The sequence below is a fragment of the Lactuca serriola genome, chromosome 5 (genome assembly GCF_051521515.1).
Source record: "Lactuca serriola cultivar US96UC23 chromosome 5, Lser_US96UC23_V15, whole genome shotgun sequence".
NCBI classification, from domain to species: Eukaryota; Viridiplantae; Streptophyta; class Magnoliopsida; order Asterales; family Asteraceae; genus Lactuca; species Lactuca serriola.
Genome location: NC_136412.1, coordinates 107262475 through 107282315, shown reverse-complemented (window position 1 = coordinate 107282315; position 19841 = coordinate 107262475). Strand labels below are relative to the sequence as shown.

Genomic DNA, 19841 nt, shown 5'->3' with positions numbered 1-19841 from the left:
TAGAGCCCCCTTCCATAAGAGGTCTAACTATTTTGCGTTCCTCAAAACAAATTGTCAAGCTATTCCTACAACATTCCTTCGTGCACCTTCAATAAGAGGTCCAACTATTTTGCGTTCCTCAGAACTTATCAAGCTAGTCCATTATGAGCCCTTCCGGTGCTGCCGTTGAACCTTCACTAGCTTGACCTCTTTGTTACTTAGAACCTTAGTTTTCTTATCCAAAACTGCAATGGGCCTCTCAATGTAGTTCAGGCTCTCATCCACCTAAATGTCCTCTAAGGAAATAATTGCAGCCTCATCAGTGACAAACTTCCAAAGCTGACACATGGAAGGTGTTGTGAATCTAGCTAAGCTCATCCAGTAGGTCCAAACGGTATGCCACCTTGCCCACCTGCACAATAATCTTGAATGGAACAATAAATTAGGTTCCTAACTTCCCTTATTAGAAAACCTAATGACACCCTTCCATGGTGACACTTTCAGCAAGACAAATTCTCCCACCTGGAAATCGAGATCCAAGCGACGCCAATTAGCATAGCTCTTTTGATGGCTCTGCACGACCCACATCCTATCAAACGTGGGTCGGTCGATACTAGCATTATAACTATTGTTATATGAAAACTCTTCTAGTGGGAGATATGTATCCGAACTACCTCCGAATTTTAATACACATGCCCGAAACATATCCTCGAGCGTTTAGGTCGTCCGCTCGCTCTGGTCATCTGTGTAGGGATGGTATGAAGTGTTGAAGTGTAACTTTGTGCCCAGTTCTTCGTGAAACTTCCTCCAAAATCTAGATGTAAATTAGACATCCCGGTTAGAGACCACCGACACTAACACCACATGCCTAACCACCACCTCTCGTATATAAATGTCTACTAATTTCTCAGCAGAGATACTCTCGTCTATCGGAATAAATTGAGTGCTCTTCGTTAATCTGTCCATAATGACCCAGATGGAATCCACACCCCTCGCCGTCCTCGGTAACTTCGTGATGAAGTCCGTGGTTATCTCTTCTCAATTCGACATGGGAATAAGTAGCGGCTAAACCTTGCCATGAGGCCGCTGATGTTCGGCCTTGACCTTCCTACAGGTCAAGCACCGCTCCACAAACCAGGCAACCTCCCGCTTCTTGCAGGGCCACCAATAACTCAACCTCAGATCTCTATACATCTTCGTAGCCCGTGGATGTATAGAGAATTTGGACTAGTGTGCCTCCTCCAATATCTTTTGTCTCACTCCCCTAGATACTGGTACTCAAACCTGACCACATTGAGTCAAAAGTCCCCGACCATCCCGTACAAACAACGGAAATTGACCTCGAATCCGCTCTATCTTTCAGTTCTTTTTTTTTCTAACCTACCACTTGATCCTTCTTGATCATATCCAACGATGGAGAGACCATCTTCATCCTCAAACAAACGTTCCCGATCGGAGAGCCCGCTGCCTTGCGGCTCAAAGCATCGGTCACCACGTTAGCCTTCCCTGGATGGTATAAATTCCCACAGTCATAATCTTTCAGTACATCTAACCACCTGCTCTGTCACATATTGAGGTTTTTCGGATCCATCAAATATTTCAAACATTTATAGTTAGTATAGATGGTGCACTGAAGTCTGCACAAGTAATGCCTCCAAATTTTAAGGGAAAACAATACCGCCCCCAATTCCATGTCGTGAGTGGGGTAGTTCGCCTCATGATGCTTTAGTTTCCTCGAGGCGTACGCGATCACATGCCCCCTCTGCATCAAAACAACCCCTAACCCTATGATAGATGCATCACAATATGCCACCAAATCATCCAGCTCCTCGGGTAATGCTAAAATCGGGGCGTCACATAACCTTTGTCTCAAGGTCTCAAAACCCAACTGCTAGTCCACCCCACCGAAAAGTCACATTCTTCTTAGTCAAGCGAGTCAAGGGTACGACAATCTATGAGAAATCCTGAATAAATCTTTGGTAATACCCCGGTAGGCCCAAGAAGCTATGGATCTCAGATGCATTCTTCGGTACATCCCGTTGCATCACTTCCTCAATTTTGTATGGATCAACCAAAATACCCTCTTGGTTGATCATGTGCCCCAAAAACTGCACCTCACGCAACCAAGAATGACACTTCGAGAGCTTGGCATAAACCTTTCCCATCCTCAGTGTCTCCAATACCTCCTTCAAATGACGCTCGTGCTACACCTTGGTCTTAGAGTAGACCAAGAAATCATCGATAAAACCGATCACAGACCGAACCAACGTCGGCGTACACACCCTATTCATGAGGTCCATAAACGTTGTTGAGGCATTGGTGAGCTTGAATGCCATCACCACAAACTCATAATGTCCGTATCGAGTCCTGAAGGTTGTATTTGGTATATCCTCATCCCTAATCCTCATCTGATGGTACCCTGAAAATACTGTACAACCGGTACACTACCCAAATATGTCGGACTCTCAACCCTCGTATCTGAGATATATGTAAAGAATCCCAAACAACCTTGATGGAGAATCTCCTAGCCCTCACAACTGAATAGAGAGTTGGCCCTTGTGAATCCCTCTCTCACCGAATAACTAGTTCTCCCCCACATGGGGTTCGAACTTTCACCAGTTGGCGATCGCAATCTATCATGGCCCCGTTGGCCCCCAAACAGTCCATCCCGACTAAGTCCCCAGTCTTCTTGTGTATCAATCAGATCCGTTTGTTGGGGCGGAATCCCAATCAAACGGATACCAATTATAAGTCCCCAAATATGCTTGCGTATCAATCAGATCCAATTGATGGTGCGGAATTCCAATCAATTGGATGATGCCAGATCTAGTGAAGAAGAAGGAGAAGAAGAATAATATGAATCTATGATGTATTGAAGATATGAATGAAGATCCGTACAATAGATTCACACACACACTCTCTTCTTCTCTCTTGTTTCTCTCTTTATAACACCTTAGAATATATACACTTAAGCTCCTTATCCCTTATATATGAGACATGGGCCGTGAACAGGTTTACGGCTGTAAACTTGTTCACAGCCGTAAACACAGCCGTAAACTCATAAAACATTACAGAAAAATACAATTGCTTAGAAAAGCAAAGTATAAACCATAATTTTGACCCAATAATCTCCCCCTTGGTTTATAGCTTTCTTTTCTAAATGACCCAACAAGCCCCCCCTAAAAAGTAGCTGCATTTTCTTGTTAATCTTCATTGGGAGCTTGGCTTCAGCATTAATCTTCAAATTCTTCATGACTTCAAGATGAACATATGAATCTTCAATCAATGACTTCATCTTGATCAGTTGGGATTTTCTGTAGAATTTGACATTGAACGCACATTGGGTGAGGAGGCTTCTTGATAAGATTCTTGAAAGATAGCACTTTTAGATTGAGAAGCTTTAGAGAGAAAATCAGAGAGAACAAATCTTCTAGATCACCTCAGTAGGTACAAGATAGAAGCAAATTGATTGAGGAGGCTATAATCTAATCTATCTTATAATCTTCAAGTCAGCTTCACCTTGCTTCTGGGGTTGAAGTGTAACGCCCGTGTTTCTAGGCTAGACATTAATATTGACATAATGGTCTAGGTGAACCATTGTAACTCATTTAGAAGAAATAAAAAGGAATTATGTGAATATTATGTGAATTATGTGTTTTATGCTTAATTAATAGGATTTAATTAATTAAGAACAAAAATAAGCGTCAAATTTAAGTGTCAGATAAGCCCGATATCTTTACATAAAGTAGTAGTAGTCGAAACAAGGATTTCAGGGATATAAAGAATACCAAAATCCGAGTTATAACAAAGAAGTTATGACCTGTTGAAGTTTCGCGACAAAACCGACACGGTGCTGAATGTCGTAAAAAGTGAGTTTTTGATAAACTACTTTTTAGCCTTAGTGATCTAAACGAAAGTCGTAGTATTCGTTAAATCGAGAAGTTCGATAAAAAGAACGCCCAAATCTGACTTCGTATGAGGAAGTTATGATTTTTCGAAGTTTTAGCTTAGTAGTAGACAGCTAAAAACTCGAATTTTTAGATCGAGTGATTTTTAGCCAATACAACCAAAATGAGAATTGAAGGTCTCGTCATTCATAGCACAATGGTAAAAAGTCTGACGTAAACGGACGTCAAATGAAGAAGTTATGAATTTTTAACAGATTTCCTATCCCGGTCTGTTAAAAATAATAATATAAAAATTAGATCAAAATTAGCCGACGAAGTCTAAACAAAAGTTGTCGAGTGTAATTTTACCTACGCGCGCATATAAAGAACGTCGAAAACGGAGCCCGTATGACAAAGTTATGGATTTTACAAGAACGGGCACAATTTTCGAGAAAATTCGCAAGGAATGGTGCTGGCCACGTGATCCTCGCATGCATAGCCCATGCGTAATACACGTGTCGCTTGCTGATTTGACCGAGGGTGCGGTCCAATGATCTTCCGATGCCTCGTTGTTGACTCATCATCCGAGCCTCGCTGGCCCAATTCGAAGGCGACGCGTGCCCTTCGCGTGTCCGAAGCTCACACCCGCCACCTGTACTCGCTCCGCGGATGCCACCTGCCTTCGATGACTCCTCCTTCTCAGCCGAACCCTCGCAGCTCTCCCCTATAAATAGTGGCCTTGCTAGACTTCCCGGGTAATTTTCGGAAATTGCCCATTTTTACCCCTTTTTCAATATTTTGGTTATTTTAACCTCCCACGATGCCCCAGGATCATTTCCAACAACCGAAACACATCCCGGAGTGCCCGAAGGCCCAAAAAATTTATCTTTTCAGTTTTGAATCCCGACCTTTCGCAGAGCCCGGTTTCTAAATAAAACTCCCGGTTTTATTAGAAACGATCGTTTTAGGAAACGAATCGCTGCCCGATTTTCATTAAATCAAGTGAGTGTATAGTCACTTTCACCTTACACATAGATACAAAGTATTTACCTTAAAATACGTGCTATGTGTAAATATATTAATTGTTTATTTGAAGTGATTTGGAGTCTTTGTTCTTTTATGAAGTGATTGGACAAGCTTCATGAGTTAGTGATATAGATAATTAGTTAAATAGTGGGTGTGTAATGAAAAGTGAGTTGGATAGATGAGATGATCAGTGATATAAATCATGAGTTGAAAGTGAGTGGTGAAATATGGGAAAAGCTTTTACCCAGATGTTGGCATGAGTGGTGCAATATGAGAAAAGCCCTTACCCAAAGTTGACGCCCGTCATTCAGCAGAGTAGGGATGACAACCATGGATTGTTTTGATGGTCTGTGGAACACTAGCAGGCTCGTAACCTGTAGGTGTTAATGGACTTAAGTGTTCATTCGCTGTACTCTAAAAGCCCCGTCATTCAGCATAGTAGGGATGACAACCATGGACTATTTTGATGGTCTGTGGAACACTAGCAGGCTCGTAACCTGTAGGTGTTAATAGACTTAAGTGTTCATTCGTTGTACTCTCTTCCCCTCATTAGTGCCTTTAAGGCAAGTAAGGCTAGGGAAAATCCCTTAGTATGTTCATCATCTGTATGGAAAACCCATTGACAGGTATTGCGGGGAAACCCCGTGGGAAATATCATCGAGGAATAAGAGCTATGGACTTAGTATATGTAAAACCCATTGACATGTATTGCGGGGAAAACACCTGTGGGAAATACTGTTGATGAATAAGAGCTATGGACTAGCACATGGCGATGACGTGACTTCGTGCCTATTTGACATAAATTGCTGAAGGAAAGCAATGTTGTCACTCCGATGTTTGTTTTATTTGATGTAACATGCTGAGAAACCCCCAAAGCAATGTTGTCACCCCTAGTGATAATCCTTAGGCTAGGTCCCTTATGATAGTTGTTTTAGAGACGTAAAGTGAGGATAATGGGAATGGGTAATTAGGGTTATTTTGGTTGATGAAATTAATAAATTTATTGTTGATTAAGAACTTAATAAGTTTATTATTTATTGTGGGTTGAAAACCCTATATGCTCACCAGGCTCCCAAGCCTGACCCGCTCAGTTTATTTGTATCACAGGTATCGATACGAAGTTGCTTTACACTGAGAGATTAAAAGAGAAGTAGATCACTAGTGTAAATGAATGTAAGCTTTGTTTACACTTATGTTTTTGTATTGACAATGACATCCCAATGGTTTAAGTGAATAAAATATATTTCTTCGGTAATGATTTGATAACATAGTTATCATGTTTATCTGGGAACAAATTCCGCAACACTTTTAATCAAATGATTACTCTGAAATTATTTTAAAAGCATAAATTAAATCGGTCTTTTCTGGTCGTGAAATTGGGGATGTCACAGTTGGTATCAAAGCATTAGTTTAAGCGAACTAAGAAATTGTAGGATTTCTAGACTTAAACTTAGAATGCTAAGTGATGATTGTGAGTTGCGTGTGTCTATTATATTTTAGGTAGTACACCTAAATTGACACAAGCACTAGTTTATTTTAGGAAGGATGCCTAAAATGCTTTTATTTGCTAAATGTTTTGTCTTATAGCTATAATGATGTTATTATTTGTTCGGATATATGGTCTGTTGCTGACTGGATCTGGAAACCTTATGTGTGTAGGATTCTAAGCGTATGATTACGAGAATAGAACTAACATGTAAATGTTTTGAAGTGATAAGGAGATTTATACGTTTATCGTAAATAAAGCTTTCCTATCTTAAATTCTCGCCTAGTACACCGAACGTCTGGTTGGGTGTACAAAACGTTATGGTGAAGACTCGTAGAGAATTGAGTAGATGGAGGAAATGAAAAGCTTATGATAGTGAATGATACCTATCAGAAGATATCGTAAGAGTGGTATCTTACCTTTAGAATATGTCTAATAAAATAACGGAACATTTAGAGGGGTACGGTACGACTGAACACCTCCGATTGGCCGGATGTTGGAATGGTTGGTGTAATTCTTGAACTTATTCCATCGTCTGGAACTTCCATCACCATCCAAGTTGAAGTAGAATTGATGATTGAAGATACTCATGGAAGAAGTCCTAGTAGAGTCTAGGAAAATTTTATGATTAATTGGACACACTCGTATGTGTTAAATTGTTTTGTGATTTTAGGATTTGGGGACTGCGAGACAGTACTTGGGACGAGTATGAGTAGGTGTGAATAGTAGTAGAGATCTATACTACTGGAAGCACATGACTCACACTTGGATCAGGTAAAGTCACATGGTTACCAAGGAACTCGTAATTGATTACGTCATATTCTAGTATGTCGTTACCATCGTTTCGGTAATGACTAAGAAGATGATTGTTATTCTGACCCTAGTGGTCATATCGAATTGAGTCCAACTATGATGAGTTTATTATGTTGTTCAGAGAACCAAGTTCGATGTAGCAGTTGACTTAAGCTGAATTGAAGTAAAGGCTGATCAAAGCAATCAATAGAAGTATCACGTTCGTTGTTACATAAGTTGGGTTAGGTTGTATTCTGACCCAAAGGGATGAAGTGATAGTGTATGCACTGAGGCAACGGCGCTGGCTAGAGTTACTCAAGGACTACGACTGTGAGATACTTTACCACCCTGGTAAAGCAAGTATTTTTGCTTATGCCCTCAGTCGGAAGGTGAATCTTGAAAAGAAAATGCCAAGAGCGTTGAGAATTGAAGTTGTATCTACAATTGTGGGAAGTATAAAAGAATGCTCAAGAGGAAGCTTTAGAGAAAAATGACCGAAAGAAGGAACGTTTGGGATAAAACGTTGGTGTTTGATACAAACCATCAAATACTGAAGGTATTCAAAGATGGGATTTTGGTACCTAAGATGGGAGGAGTAAGAGGTCTTCTGATGGATGAAGCTCACAAAACCATGTACTTGATTCATCCCGGCAGTGCAAAAATGTATAGGGATCTAAAACCCTATTACTGATGGCCGACGATGAAGCTCGATGTTGCTAACTATGTGGCTGAGTGTGTAACTTGTGCTAGGGTTAAGGCACAACATTAAAAACCATATGGGAGTTTAGATCCTTTACCTATACCCATGGGTAAATGGGAAGGTATCACTATGGATTTTGTGACTAAACTGCCCAGAACAAGGAACGGTCACGACATGATTTGGGTGGTCGTTGATCGCTTCAATAAGAGTGCGCATTTCATAGCAGCCAACGAGAAATGGTCTATGGGTAAACTTGCGAATTCTTATGTGAAGGAAAGTGTGAGGCTTCATGATGTTTTGTTAACGATTGTATCCGATCGTGACAACCGTTTTACCTCAAGGTTTATGGAGGAGTCTATTAGCGAAATTGGGTACAAGTCGTGTTTGAATACAACTTACCATCCATAAACCGACGGTCAGAGCGAACAAACAATTCAAACACTGGAGGATATGCTGAGAGCATGTACCCTGGAATTCCAAGGTAACCGAGGTAAACACTTACCTCTAGTAGAATTTTCCTATAGTAATATTTTCCACTCAAGCATCAAGGTGGCACCTTATCACGCTTTGTATGGGGAAAAGTGTTGAATGCCGTCATGTTGGCTGGAAGCTAAGGAAAACCAGTTTATGGGACTTGAAATAGTCCATTAGACTACTGAAAAGTTGAAAGTGATTAGGGAAAGGATGTTAGCTGCTCAAAAGAGCTATGCTGACAAGAAAAGACAACCAATATCATCCAAAGTTGGAGACTTGGTTTTACTTAAAGTCTCGTCGTGGAAGGGACTTATAAGATTTGGTAGAAGGGAAAGTTGAGTCCAAAATTTATTGGACCATTTAAAGTTCTTCAGAGGATCGGGAATCAATCTTACAAGCTAGAATTACCGGAAGAACTAGAGAGTATTCATAACACCTTTCATGTTTGTTATTTGAGAAAGTTCACGGGAGGTGTCCCGACATAATTCCCATTTCTGAATTAAGGTTACACGAGAACAAGAGGTTAGTTGGAGAACCTGAGACAATCGTTGACCGTAAGACTAAGAAGTTGTAACGTAAGATAGTCGATTTACTGCTGTGCCTTGGAAACATTTTAATGGGCCAAATCCCACCTGGTAAACGGAGAGTGACCTGGTGAGTCGCTACCCGTAGTTGTTTGTCATTGTGTGATTCAAGGGATGGAATCATCTTAAGGGGGAGAGAGTTGTAACGCCCGTGTTCCTAGGCTAGGAATTAATATTGACATAATGGTCTAAGTGAATCATTGTAAATCATTTAGAAGAAATGAAAAGGAATTATGTGAATTATGTGTTTTATGCTTAATTATTAGGATTTAATTAATTAAGAATAATAATAAGCGTCAAAATTAAAGTGTGAGATAAGCCCGATATCTTTACATAAAGTTGTAGTGGTCGAAACAAGGATTTCGGGGATATAAAGAATACCAAAATCCGAGTTATAACGAAGAAGTTATGACCTGTCGAAGTTTCACGACAAAACCGGCACGGTGTTGAATGTCGTAAAAAGGGAGTTTTTGATAAACAACTTTTTAGCCTTAGTGATCTAAACTAAAGTCGTAGTATTCGTTAAACCAAAAAGTTCGATAAAAAGAACACCCAAATCTGACTTCATATGAGGAAGTTATAATTTTTCGAAGTTTTAGCTTAGCAGTAGACAGCTAAAAACACGAATTTTAGATCGAGAAATTTTTAGCCGACACAAACTAAAAGAGAATCGAAGGTCTCGTCATTTGTAGCACAATGGTGAAAAGTTTGACGAAATCGGACGTCGGATGAAAAGTTATGAATTTTTAACGGATTTCTTGTCCCGGTCTGTTAAAAATAATAATATAAAAATTAAATTCAAAATTAGCCGATGAAGTCTAAACGAAAGTTGTAGAGCGTAATTTTGCCTACGCGTGCATATAAAGAACGTCGAAAACGGAGCCCGTATGAGAAAGTTATGGATTTTACAAGAACAGGCACAATTTTCGAGAAAATTCGCAAGGAATGGTGCTGGCCATGTGACCCTCGCATGCATAGCTCGTGCGTAATACGCGTGTCGCTTGCTGATTTGACCGAGGGTGCGGTCCAATGATCTTCCGATGCCTCGTTGTTGACTCATCATCCGAGCCTCGCTGGCCCAATTCGAAGGCGACGCGTGCCCTTCGCGTGTCCGAAGCTCACACCCGCCACCTGTCCTCGCTCCGCGGATGCCACCTGCCTTCGCTGACTCCTCCTTCTCGGCCGAACCCTCGCAACTCTCCCCTATAAATAGTGGCCTTGCTAGACTTCCCGGGTAATTTTGGGAAATTGCCCATTTTAACCCTTTTTCAATATTTTGGTTATTTTAACCTCCCACGATGCCCCGAGATCATTTCCAACGACCGGAACACATCCCGGAGTGCCCGAAGGCCCGAAAAATTTATCTTTTCAGTTTTGAAGCCCGACCTTTCGCAGAGCCCGGTTTCTTAATAAAACTCCCAGTTTTATTAGAAACGATCGTTTAGGAAACGAATCACTGCCCGATTTTCATTAAATCAAGTGAGTGTATAGTCACTTTCACCTTACACATAGATATGAAGTATTTACCTTAAAATACATGCTATGTGTAAATATATTAATTGTTTATTTGAAGTGACTGTTGAATTGATATTTTATACAAGTTTTAAACTGTATATATATTTTTATCTACAAATATGTTGGGTAAAACATGGGTAGATAAATTAGATGATGTGTTCATCCATTAGTTCTTCCTTTTGGAACGTTAGTAGACTTTTAATCGGTACGTATGTTTCAACTATATGTTCATTAGGTATTTTTGAACTATGTGTTCATCCATTAGTTCTTCCTTTTGACACTATTACGTGTCGGGGTACGGGAGCGTACGGGAGTACTTTATTAGTGTTTTCCCTATACTTTTATTTGGAAGAAATTTGGAGTCTTTGTTCTTTTATGAAGTGATTGGACAAGCTTCATGAGTTAGTGATATAGATAATTAGTTAAATAGTGGTTGTGTGATGAAAAGTGAGTTGGATATATGAGATGACCAGTGATATAAATCATGAGTTGAAAGTGAGTGGTGAAATATGGGAAAAGCTTTTACCCAGATGTTGGCGTCAGTGGTGCAATATGAGAAAAGCCCTTACCCAAAGTTGAACCCCGTCATTCAGCAGAGTAGGGATGACAACCATGGACTGTTTTGATGGTTTGTGGAACACTAGCAGGCTCGTAACCTGTAGGTGTTAATGGACTTAATTGTTCATTCGATGTACTCTAAAACCCCCGTCATTCAGCAGAGTAGGGATGACAACCATGGACTGTTTTGATGGTTTGTGGAACACTAGCAGGCTCGTAACCTGTAGGTGTTAATGGACTTAATTGTTCATTCGATGTACTCTAAAACCCCCGTCATTCAGCAGAGTAGGGATGACAACCATCGACTGTTTTGATGGTCTGTGGAACACTAGCAGGCTCGTAACCTGTAGGTGTTAATGGACTTAAGTGTTCATTCGCTGTACTCTATTCCCCTCATGAGTGCCTTTAAGGCAAGTAAGGCTAGGGAAAACCCCTTAGTATGTTCATCAGCTGTATGGAAAACCCCTTGACAGGTATTGCGGGGAAACCCTGTGGGAAATACCGTCGAGGAATAAGAGCTATGGACTTAGTATATGTAAAACCCATTGACATGTATTGCAGGGAAAACATATGTGGGAAATACTGTCGATGAATAAGAGCTATGGACTAGCACATGGCGACGATGTGACTTTGTGCCTATTTGACATAAATTGCTGAAGGAAAGCAATGTTGTCACTCCGATGTTTGTTTTATTTGACGTAACTTGCTGAGGAACCCCCAAAGCAATGTTGTCACCCCTTGTGATAATCCATAGGCTAGGTCCCTTATGATAGTTGTTTTAGGGACGTAAAGTGAGGATAATGGGAATGGGTAATTAGGGTTATTTTGGCTGATGAAATTAATAAATTTTGTTGTTTATTGAGAAGTTAATAAGTTTATTATTTATTGTGGGTTGAAAACCCTATATGCTCACCAGGCTCCCAAGCCTGACCCACTCAGTTTATTTGTATCACAGGTATCGATATGAAGTTGCTTTACACTGAGATATTAAAAGAGAAGTAGATCACTAGTGTAAATGAATGTAAGTTTTGTTTATGCTTATGTTTTTCTATTGACAATGATATCCCAATGGTTTAAGTGAATAAAATACATTTCTTCGGAAATGATTTGATAACATAGTTATCATGTTTATCTGGGAACAAATTCTGCAACACTTTTAATCAAATGATTACTCTAAAATTATTTTAAAAGCATAAATTAAATCGGTCTTTTCTGGCCGTGAAATTGGGGATGTCACATGAAGGATTGAATGTTGAAAGAATAATCTTCATTACTTGCTCCTTTGTATGAAAATTCTTCGACACTCATAAATGAAGTCATGATTCAGTCTCCATGAGTGTCATCTACAACTTAATTCACTTTTCAAGACAAAACTAAACTAAAAGAAAATTTAGCACACAAAACGGAAACAAAAATATTTTTGGATTTTTGATTTTTCTGAACAAGAAATAAAACATAAATAACACTACTATTTTTGGATTTTTGATTTTTCTAATTTTTGTTTGATTTTTAAAATTCAGTATATATTTTTTAATTCTCACCTAAAATTTGTGCATAGAGGAAAACTATTAACAAATTAACAAAAAAAAATTGGGATCAAAGTTGTCAGGCAATCCAATATCGTTTATCAGCACACGCCTGCATTTCTAGATCTGGTCAATCACTTGTATTGTGGTCCACTTAAACACAAAGGATGTTGATAATTTGGATAGATTATAAGAGACAAGTCATTGTGATATATATATTCCTAAATAGGCATTTAGCTGACGACAACCAAGGATATTGTTGTCCACTTAAATTAAGCAGCAAGATCTACAGACAACCTATTAAATGGTTTAATTTTAGATGTACTAGAACATGTTTCCCACTACCCGATATACCCCGGTATATCGGGAAGTGTGGTCGAAGAAGAAGATTACTAAGGTCAATGGCTTCGGAAGAAAATTTCTGGTGAAGTCTGATCTACACTGTCCGTTGTTCCGTTTTCACATTCTCCAGAACAAGCCCACTCCCCGGATAGTTACTGATGCATATTTCCTTTCAATGAATCCAAATGATATACTCACCTTGGCCGCCTACTTCAGAGAGAATCAGAAGGATGACCTCAGTATGGGAGCCTATCATGCTGCTCTGGGCTTTCTGAAAGATTATCTTGCAGAATTCAGCCGAAGAGATTCTGAACTTGCCCATCTCTACGTAACTAAGCAATTTGTTCCTAAGATCGATTTCATCCTTCCTGAAGCTGAACTCCTAGCCGATGGTTCTATTGAAGAGCCTGTTCTAGGGTTTGTCTACATTATAAGAAAAATGAACAAGAAGGAATGCTTTCGAGTCCTGGACAAACACCTGATTCCTACCAAAGCTCTAAAGAAGTTAATTTTGCGTACATCCAATACTGATGCTCCGGAACATGTGAAGGCGAAGTTTGTAAGTTAGCTGGCACGGTTCATTGAAGTCTGCAAATGGTTGTTCCGGGCCTACACCTTCATCAATGAAGAAAAGTTCTACGCTTCTTGGATTGCTAAGTTCACTTAGGGGAGATTGTTGGAACCTGAAAGTGAACCTATAGCAATCCTAAGTACATATTCCGAATGGTGTTGGTTCCGAAGGAAAGAGTCCTCCGGAACCTGTTCGGAGCTGAAGAGTATCTTGAAGAGGAAGAGGAACGCATTCTGGAGTGATCTTAACGTTCGGAATGCAAGCTGATCTTGAAGAATGCTCTTTTGTCTTTTGTCATTTATTATCCTTGTATTGATGTAACCTTTCATAGGATTCAATCTTTTGTTGTATTAGACAATCAGAATGTCAGAAATAGTTCTATTGTCCGATCCTATGTAAGTTACTTAGTTAATTCACTGTAACATACTCTCCTATATAAAGGAGCATTCAATACAAGTTAAGCACAGATCTTTCAGTCACTTTTGGCATTGACTCTATAATATTTAAAACATTCTTCTTGTTCTTCATTTATTAACTTTACCTTGATCTTTTGTTCTCATACTAATGTCTTGATCATTTGTTGAACTTATTATCCAAGACTTGACTGGTCTTTCCAGTCTTGACTTGAACATCAATTAGCAAGCAAACATTGATCTCAAGCATTCACTCAAGGTTTGAGTTTTCAAACCTTGTCCCTACGCATCGATCTTGTTCTCACAAATGGGCCAATGTTTATTTAGGATGGGCTAAGAGTGTATGGAAATACATGGATAGTCCATGGATGTTTAACCCATGGATCCTATGTAAATGAAAGATCATGGGTATTAGGGTTTACATGGATGTAACCCTAATCCTCCATAATATATATAGGGGTCCTTGGCTCACAAAATTGCACTAGTGTGTGTGAAAGAAAAAGGTTGCCGATTTTAGTGAGCTCTATATTCTATGAAAGTTCTTCCAAGTTGTTTTGGTGATTTGTGATTCCACTTGAGGCATTCACATTATTGGTGCTAGGCTCTTAAAGCTCCAAGGAATCAACCACAAGAAAAAGGTATGTAATTCTATCTAGTTTTATTATGCAAGTAACATATGATTATATGCTAGTTAGGGTAATACCTTGGAATATTCAAGTTTGAATGTATAATAGAGAAAACATAGATCCAAGGTATTTAGGGTTGCATGTACACCTTAGGAGTGTTAGAATGCTCAAAACCCAGCATATTCTGACTTAGCAAGTGTAAAAGCTTGGCTTGGTATGGTAATTGCTTCGTTATGATATACAAGGGAGATACAACACACGTACATAATAAGGATCTATGGAGATAGATCTAAGTGATATGTTGGATTGAGCCAAAGTACATGATATGTTGACGAAAGTTGCATGTATAATAGAGAAAACATAGATCCAAGGTATTTAGGGTTGCACGTACACCTTAGGAGTGTTAGAATGCTCAAAACCCAACAGTGGTATCAGAGCCTAGGGCTATTTTCAATTATACTTGATGCTACTTGTTGTTTAAAGTTGAAAAAATAGAGTTTTTTGCATTCTGGGTGATGAACTCTCCGAGTCCACTAATGGACTCGACGAGTCCATGTAGAAAATGTGCTACTTGACGAGTCATTTTCATGGACTCGCCGAGTTGGCTGGGTAGAGTGCAAAAAATGTTTTTTGGCCCCCAAATGGATAGGATCATTATTCCAAACGGTTTTGAATCATAAAAATATTTTTTAAGATATGATAATGATCATGCTAATCCATTTGAAAGGTGATTGTCAAAATTTCATGTTTTCTATTAGTTTATATGATTATGTCTAATTGCATGGAAATCTGTTTTGACTTGAATTACCTAGTTCATATCAGTTTAATCTAGAACTTGTAACATTCTTGGTTGAATTGTTGTTTTTGATGATTTTTATTGAATCCATTACTTGTCCTCAAGTTATGGAATTCCAAAGGTTTTTTCTTTTAAATGGATCATTAAAAGTCATAAGTTATAAAACTTGAAGAATATCTTTTCCATAAATTGTTTTATGGTTCAAGAGTCTTGCCATTAAAGAAACATTAAACTCATATGTTATGAATATGAAAGGTCACTACTAGAAAAACATTCTTTTACGACGCGCAATGCGTGTCGTAAAACACTCAGACGACGCACAAATGCGTGTCAAGGAAGACCATGTCATAACGAGAGACGACACGCTTTTGCACGTCGTCTATAGACGGTGCGCATTTACGACGTGCATTTATGACACGCAATGTGTCATTAAAACCCCTGTCAAGAAAGGCCATGTCATAAACGAAGATGACACACATTTTTGTGTATCGTAAATTTAAATGATTAAAATATATATATATATATTTATTTATTTTTAAATTGGATTTTCATTTAACGTCTCATAATAGAATAAAATACCATATAAAAAAAATACAATCCATTGCATAATATAAAACAAAATTTCATACACAAAAAATAAAACAAATTGCACAAATTATAATATGTCATACAAATAATCATTCAAATGTTAAACAAAAATAATACATTTCTAACATGGGTTATAAATTCCTATAAAACTAACAATAATCATCCAACTCTGTTTCTTACTGGAATATGTGTGTAATTGTCTCCATCATCAGCCTCCATGTCCAAAGTCGGATCTACCTTCATCAGCCTCCATGATTTTGAGATGAATACCTTTTCGAGCGAAAGGGGAAAATGACAACCTGACCATCTGGTGTATGGGTGAAAACCTGACCATCTGGTGTATAGCAAGCAGCAGTGACCATTTCATGCAAATCACTCCAATCAAAAACTTGTCTATCAGGAATACTCCATTTGCAAACTTTTGCATCAAAAGAGCCACTAATGTAATATCTATCATCAACAAGATTAAACTGTATGCAAGTTACTATATATATCAACATTCAACAACAATAACAAATAATAAAAGGTTATAAACTTGTCCCTAAATACCAACAACATAAACATACATGAGTTGTTTTACTAAATAGATTCCTTTGCATAATCACTGTGAGAGAAGCATACCTCAACTTAAAGAAGGTTTTATGATAACAAAGTATGAGTCCTATGACACCAATAACTGCACATTCGATAATCTGCCAAATCAATACTTTGCAAACCCCATTTATGCCCTTCATTTTTCACACAAAAGGAATCACTAACCTGAATTTTTTTGCACAATTGGTTATTTTTTATAAATGTTGACGAAAGTTATATCCTTTTACATACTTTAGAGATAGATTGATGATCGATAGCGACACCCCTGTTGCGATACTCATGAAGTTCGCTTCATAGATCCTGATTTGTAGCTTCAAGCCAAGAAATCTGCTCCCTTAGGACCTAATTAATGTTTATGCGATACAACAAATTTATAAGAAATTAAATAAAGGTTTATTATATAAAATAGAAATGATATTCATATTATAATTTATACTTGTAATTCAATAGTAGAACCTCCACCATGAGCACAAAGTTCTTCTTGCAAGCATTCTAGTTGTTGGCGTATCTTTAACATTTCACTAGACACCGGTGGACTAACACAAGCTTTAACTCCTAGCATTTATATCAGCAGGGCTAACACAAGCTGAAATTATGAAAAATTATATGTTTACTTAGTACCAAAGATTTTAAATAATAAACAAAATTATAAATTATAAATAATAAACAAAACTATAAATTATATATGTTACCTATCATAATAGTTCTGCTGTTCCCACCAAGTGAGTCCTATCAGTTTGGTAAAACATATTTAGATTAAACTAAAAGCAATAAACTGAGTTGCATTAAAAAATAGTTAATTAATAATGTCCAACCTGCATGAGGCGAGTAAGTTTACTATCTCTATATGGAACATGAGCACCTTTTTTCCGTTTTTTCTCATCACCAAGGGCACTTATGACATTTTCAAGTGCAAGAAGCCCATTATTAATATGAACTCCTGTTCAACAAATCAAGTAATTAGGCAGGTTATTTCCATTTTCCAATAATGAGGATGAGGTCATTTATTTCTTTTGTGTGGGACAAAAACTGCAACTTTTGTCCACTCAGACCTGGTTTCAGTCCAGTCCAATGTAGATCAGACACAATACAACCCTAGCCCATCTTTTTGAGTGGGGCAAAATTGGAATTTTTGTCTTAAAGATATCATATATTACATTACTTAAAAGACGATACAAAGATTAATTAACCTTGATTGATTATTTATATTTGTACTTCCTCTTGCTCTGTTCAATGATCCATGCTCAAGGCAATCGCTCATTTCTTTTAATGTCTTAACACTACATTCAGTAGATCAAGCAAGCATTATGACACCATTAGAAGTTTATTGGATTTGTATTGGTGGTCTCCCTAGAACATTCACTCTCCCATTCTGCCCATTTGATGATATCTCAGATTTAGTATCCAGCAAGTCTCACACTTCTTCTTTTAGAATCTTCATGGGAAAATATTTCAGTAAGGTGTAAAGTAAGAAAGCTATTTACAATTCTACTTATAGGTATAAAAACCACACCTCAATGAAGGAAATATGCAACTGGAACTCTATTTGATCGTGTAAACTTTTGATTTTGTTGAATAAAGCAGCCATGGCTTGAGGAATATGTCTGGTTTGGTAACCATCTTTGAATCTAGTTCCCATGGTGTATGTCTTCCTGAACCGGTATATGAAATTAGAACACGTCATGAACTATGATAAACAATAGAATACATTTTTGTTACTTGAATCGTGAGAAATTTATACACGACCGTAAGCTAGAACAGTAGCATTATGTGTTTGAAACAGACCCTCAACAAGAGGAGAAACACAGTGTTCAAACATGGCGGACGATGGAGAACAAGAGCATCCATAGACATGATCGAAAGTGAACGAATGTGTACCATGTTGCACCTGCAACATAAACAAAGATTAATCAGTTTCTCGATCATCAGAATTTATACTACGGTCTACTAGATCTCAGGTAACATAACTCAAACACAGTTAACACTAAAATCGAGGATCGATTAAATGAAAAATAAAAACCCAAATTAGAAGTGTAGAATCCATTACAACCAAGTGAGGAATTCATCAAAATTAAGTGACATTGCGCTTAAATGAGGGATAATCGACCTCAGGTTTTCTGGGTATGACGGCGACACAATCTCTACAAGCTTGAAGCTTCTCATCTCCGATAAGGGGTCGTATATGTACCGCTACCTTCACACAACAATCCTCCGCCATCATTGTCGTAGTCGTCATCGTCACCGGAAGCGCTTCCATTATGTGAAAGGTCGGAAAGAAAGTGGTCTAGGAAACAGTTTTAGTTACAGGGAGAGAAAATGAAGATGAATTCTCTGTATCTTCACAAGAATGAATTAATTTTATGGAGCACAGAAAGTGATTCAGTAACCATCTGCAAAATCTTCTTCAAAAAAATTAAACGAAACCATACCAAATCGACGATGGCGGTGGATACCAAATTTCCGGCGTTGTTACTGATTTTTCTCCTATAGATGCGCTGCCACCACAACCAAATATGGTCCTTGATTTCTGCATAAATCCCAAGCTAAAATCAAAATCATATGGAGGAAATCCAAAATCCTAAAATCAGATGGGAAGAAATCGGTGAAAAGAGTTGAAGTCGTTTGAGATACCGATGTAAATCCTTTGAAATCTCAATCGAGAAGAGAATGGAGAGCCGCTTCTTTTTTTGGCGCTGAATCGTTTCACTACCAGTCGATCACCACCAAAGACCCTCACACGTACTGGGTTGAGAGAAAACATGAGAAGTAGAAGCTTAAAATAAAATATAACCCTAGACATATTTGTACTCTTTAATCGTCGGCTCTAGGACAGAAGTAGATGGACGATGGGAAGTAGAGCGGAGGTGAAAATAACCCCCAAACGCTAGCAGGCTCTGGAATCGTTAGCTTGTTAAGATTTTGTGAGGCAGTAGATGTGGGTGAGAGGTGGAGACGAGGTAGGGGAGATATGAGCGACATATGGAAATGAACGTAGGAGAAGAAGGCAGGGGTTTAAAAAATTTGGGGATTTCATTTTCTCTCTAAGGAGACGCGCTTCTTAAAAAAATATAAAACGACATTGCCAGGGGGCACATATTAAATAAAGTTCCCTCCGTGTTTTTTACTTTTTAACACGAGACACTAATTTAAGGGGATGCAATAATGCGTGACCTAAATCCTTAAATTTTTTGAAGAGACGACACTTTTTTTATTTCACTCTCTTTTGCGTAACATAAATCAATGAGTGTCGTGGTTTGCGCATCGTAAAAGGGTCTTTTTCTTGTAGTGGGTTTTGAATAGTTTCAAAACTTGCCCTAAAGTTTTGTAATTTGTAAAGTCTCACACACATTAATGCTTTAATTTCAAACCCTAGAATTTTAAAAG

At 38.3% G+C, this 19841-nt stretch overlaps 1 protein-coding gene across 12 annotated transcripts; it reads right to left on the bottom strand.

Moving 5' to 3' along the window:
- Positions 1–15896: 15896 nt before the first annotated feature.
- On the bottom strand, positions 15897–19524 carry LOC145052851 (kinesin-like protein KIN-4A). 12 transcript variants are annotated; one of them, XM_079000758.1, is made up of 11 exons: positions 19089–19522; positions 18887–18984; positions 18204–18345; positions 17971–18109; positions 17648–17892; positions 17273–17397; positions 17150–17186; positions 16894–17043; positions 16623–16799; positions 16485–16539; positions 15897–16333 (listed from the first exon to the last, which is right to left on the bottom strand). In XM_079000758.1, the coding sequence occupies exons 1-4, from the start codon at positions 19255–19257 to the stop codon at positions 18000–18002; spliced, it is 519 nt and encodes a 172-aa protein (XP_078856884.1). In that variant the 5' UTR covers positions 19258–19522; the 3' UTR covers positions 15897–16333; positions 16485–16539; positions 16623–16799; positions 16894–17043; positions 17150–17186; positions 17273–17397; positions 17648–17892; positions 17971–17999. The 12 variants fall into 12 exon arrangements, with proteins under 12 accessions (XP_078856884.1, XP_078856885.1, XP_078856882.1 ...); XM_079000759.1 differs by having other exon boundaries at positions 15897–16313; XM_079000756.1 differs by having other exon boundaries at positions 16485–16622; positions 16689–16799.
- Positions 19525–19841: the final 317 nt, after the last annotated feature.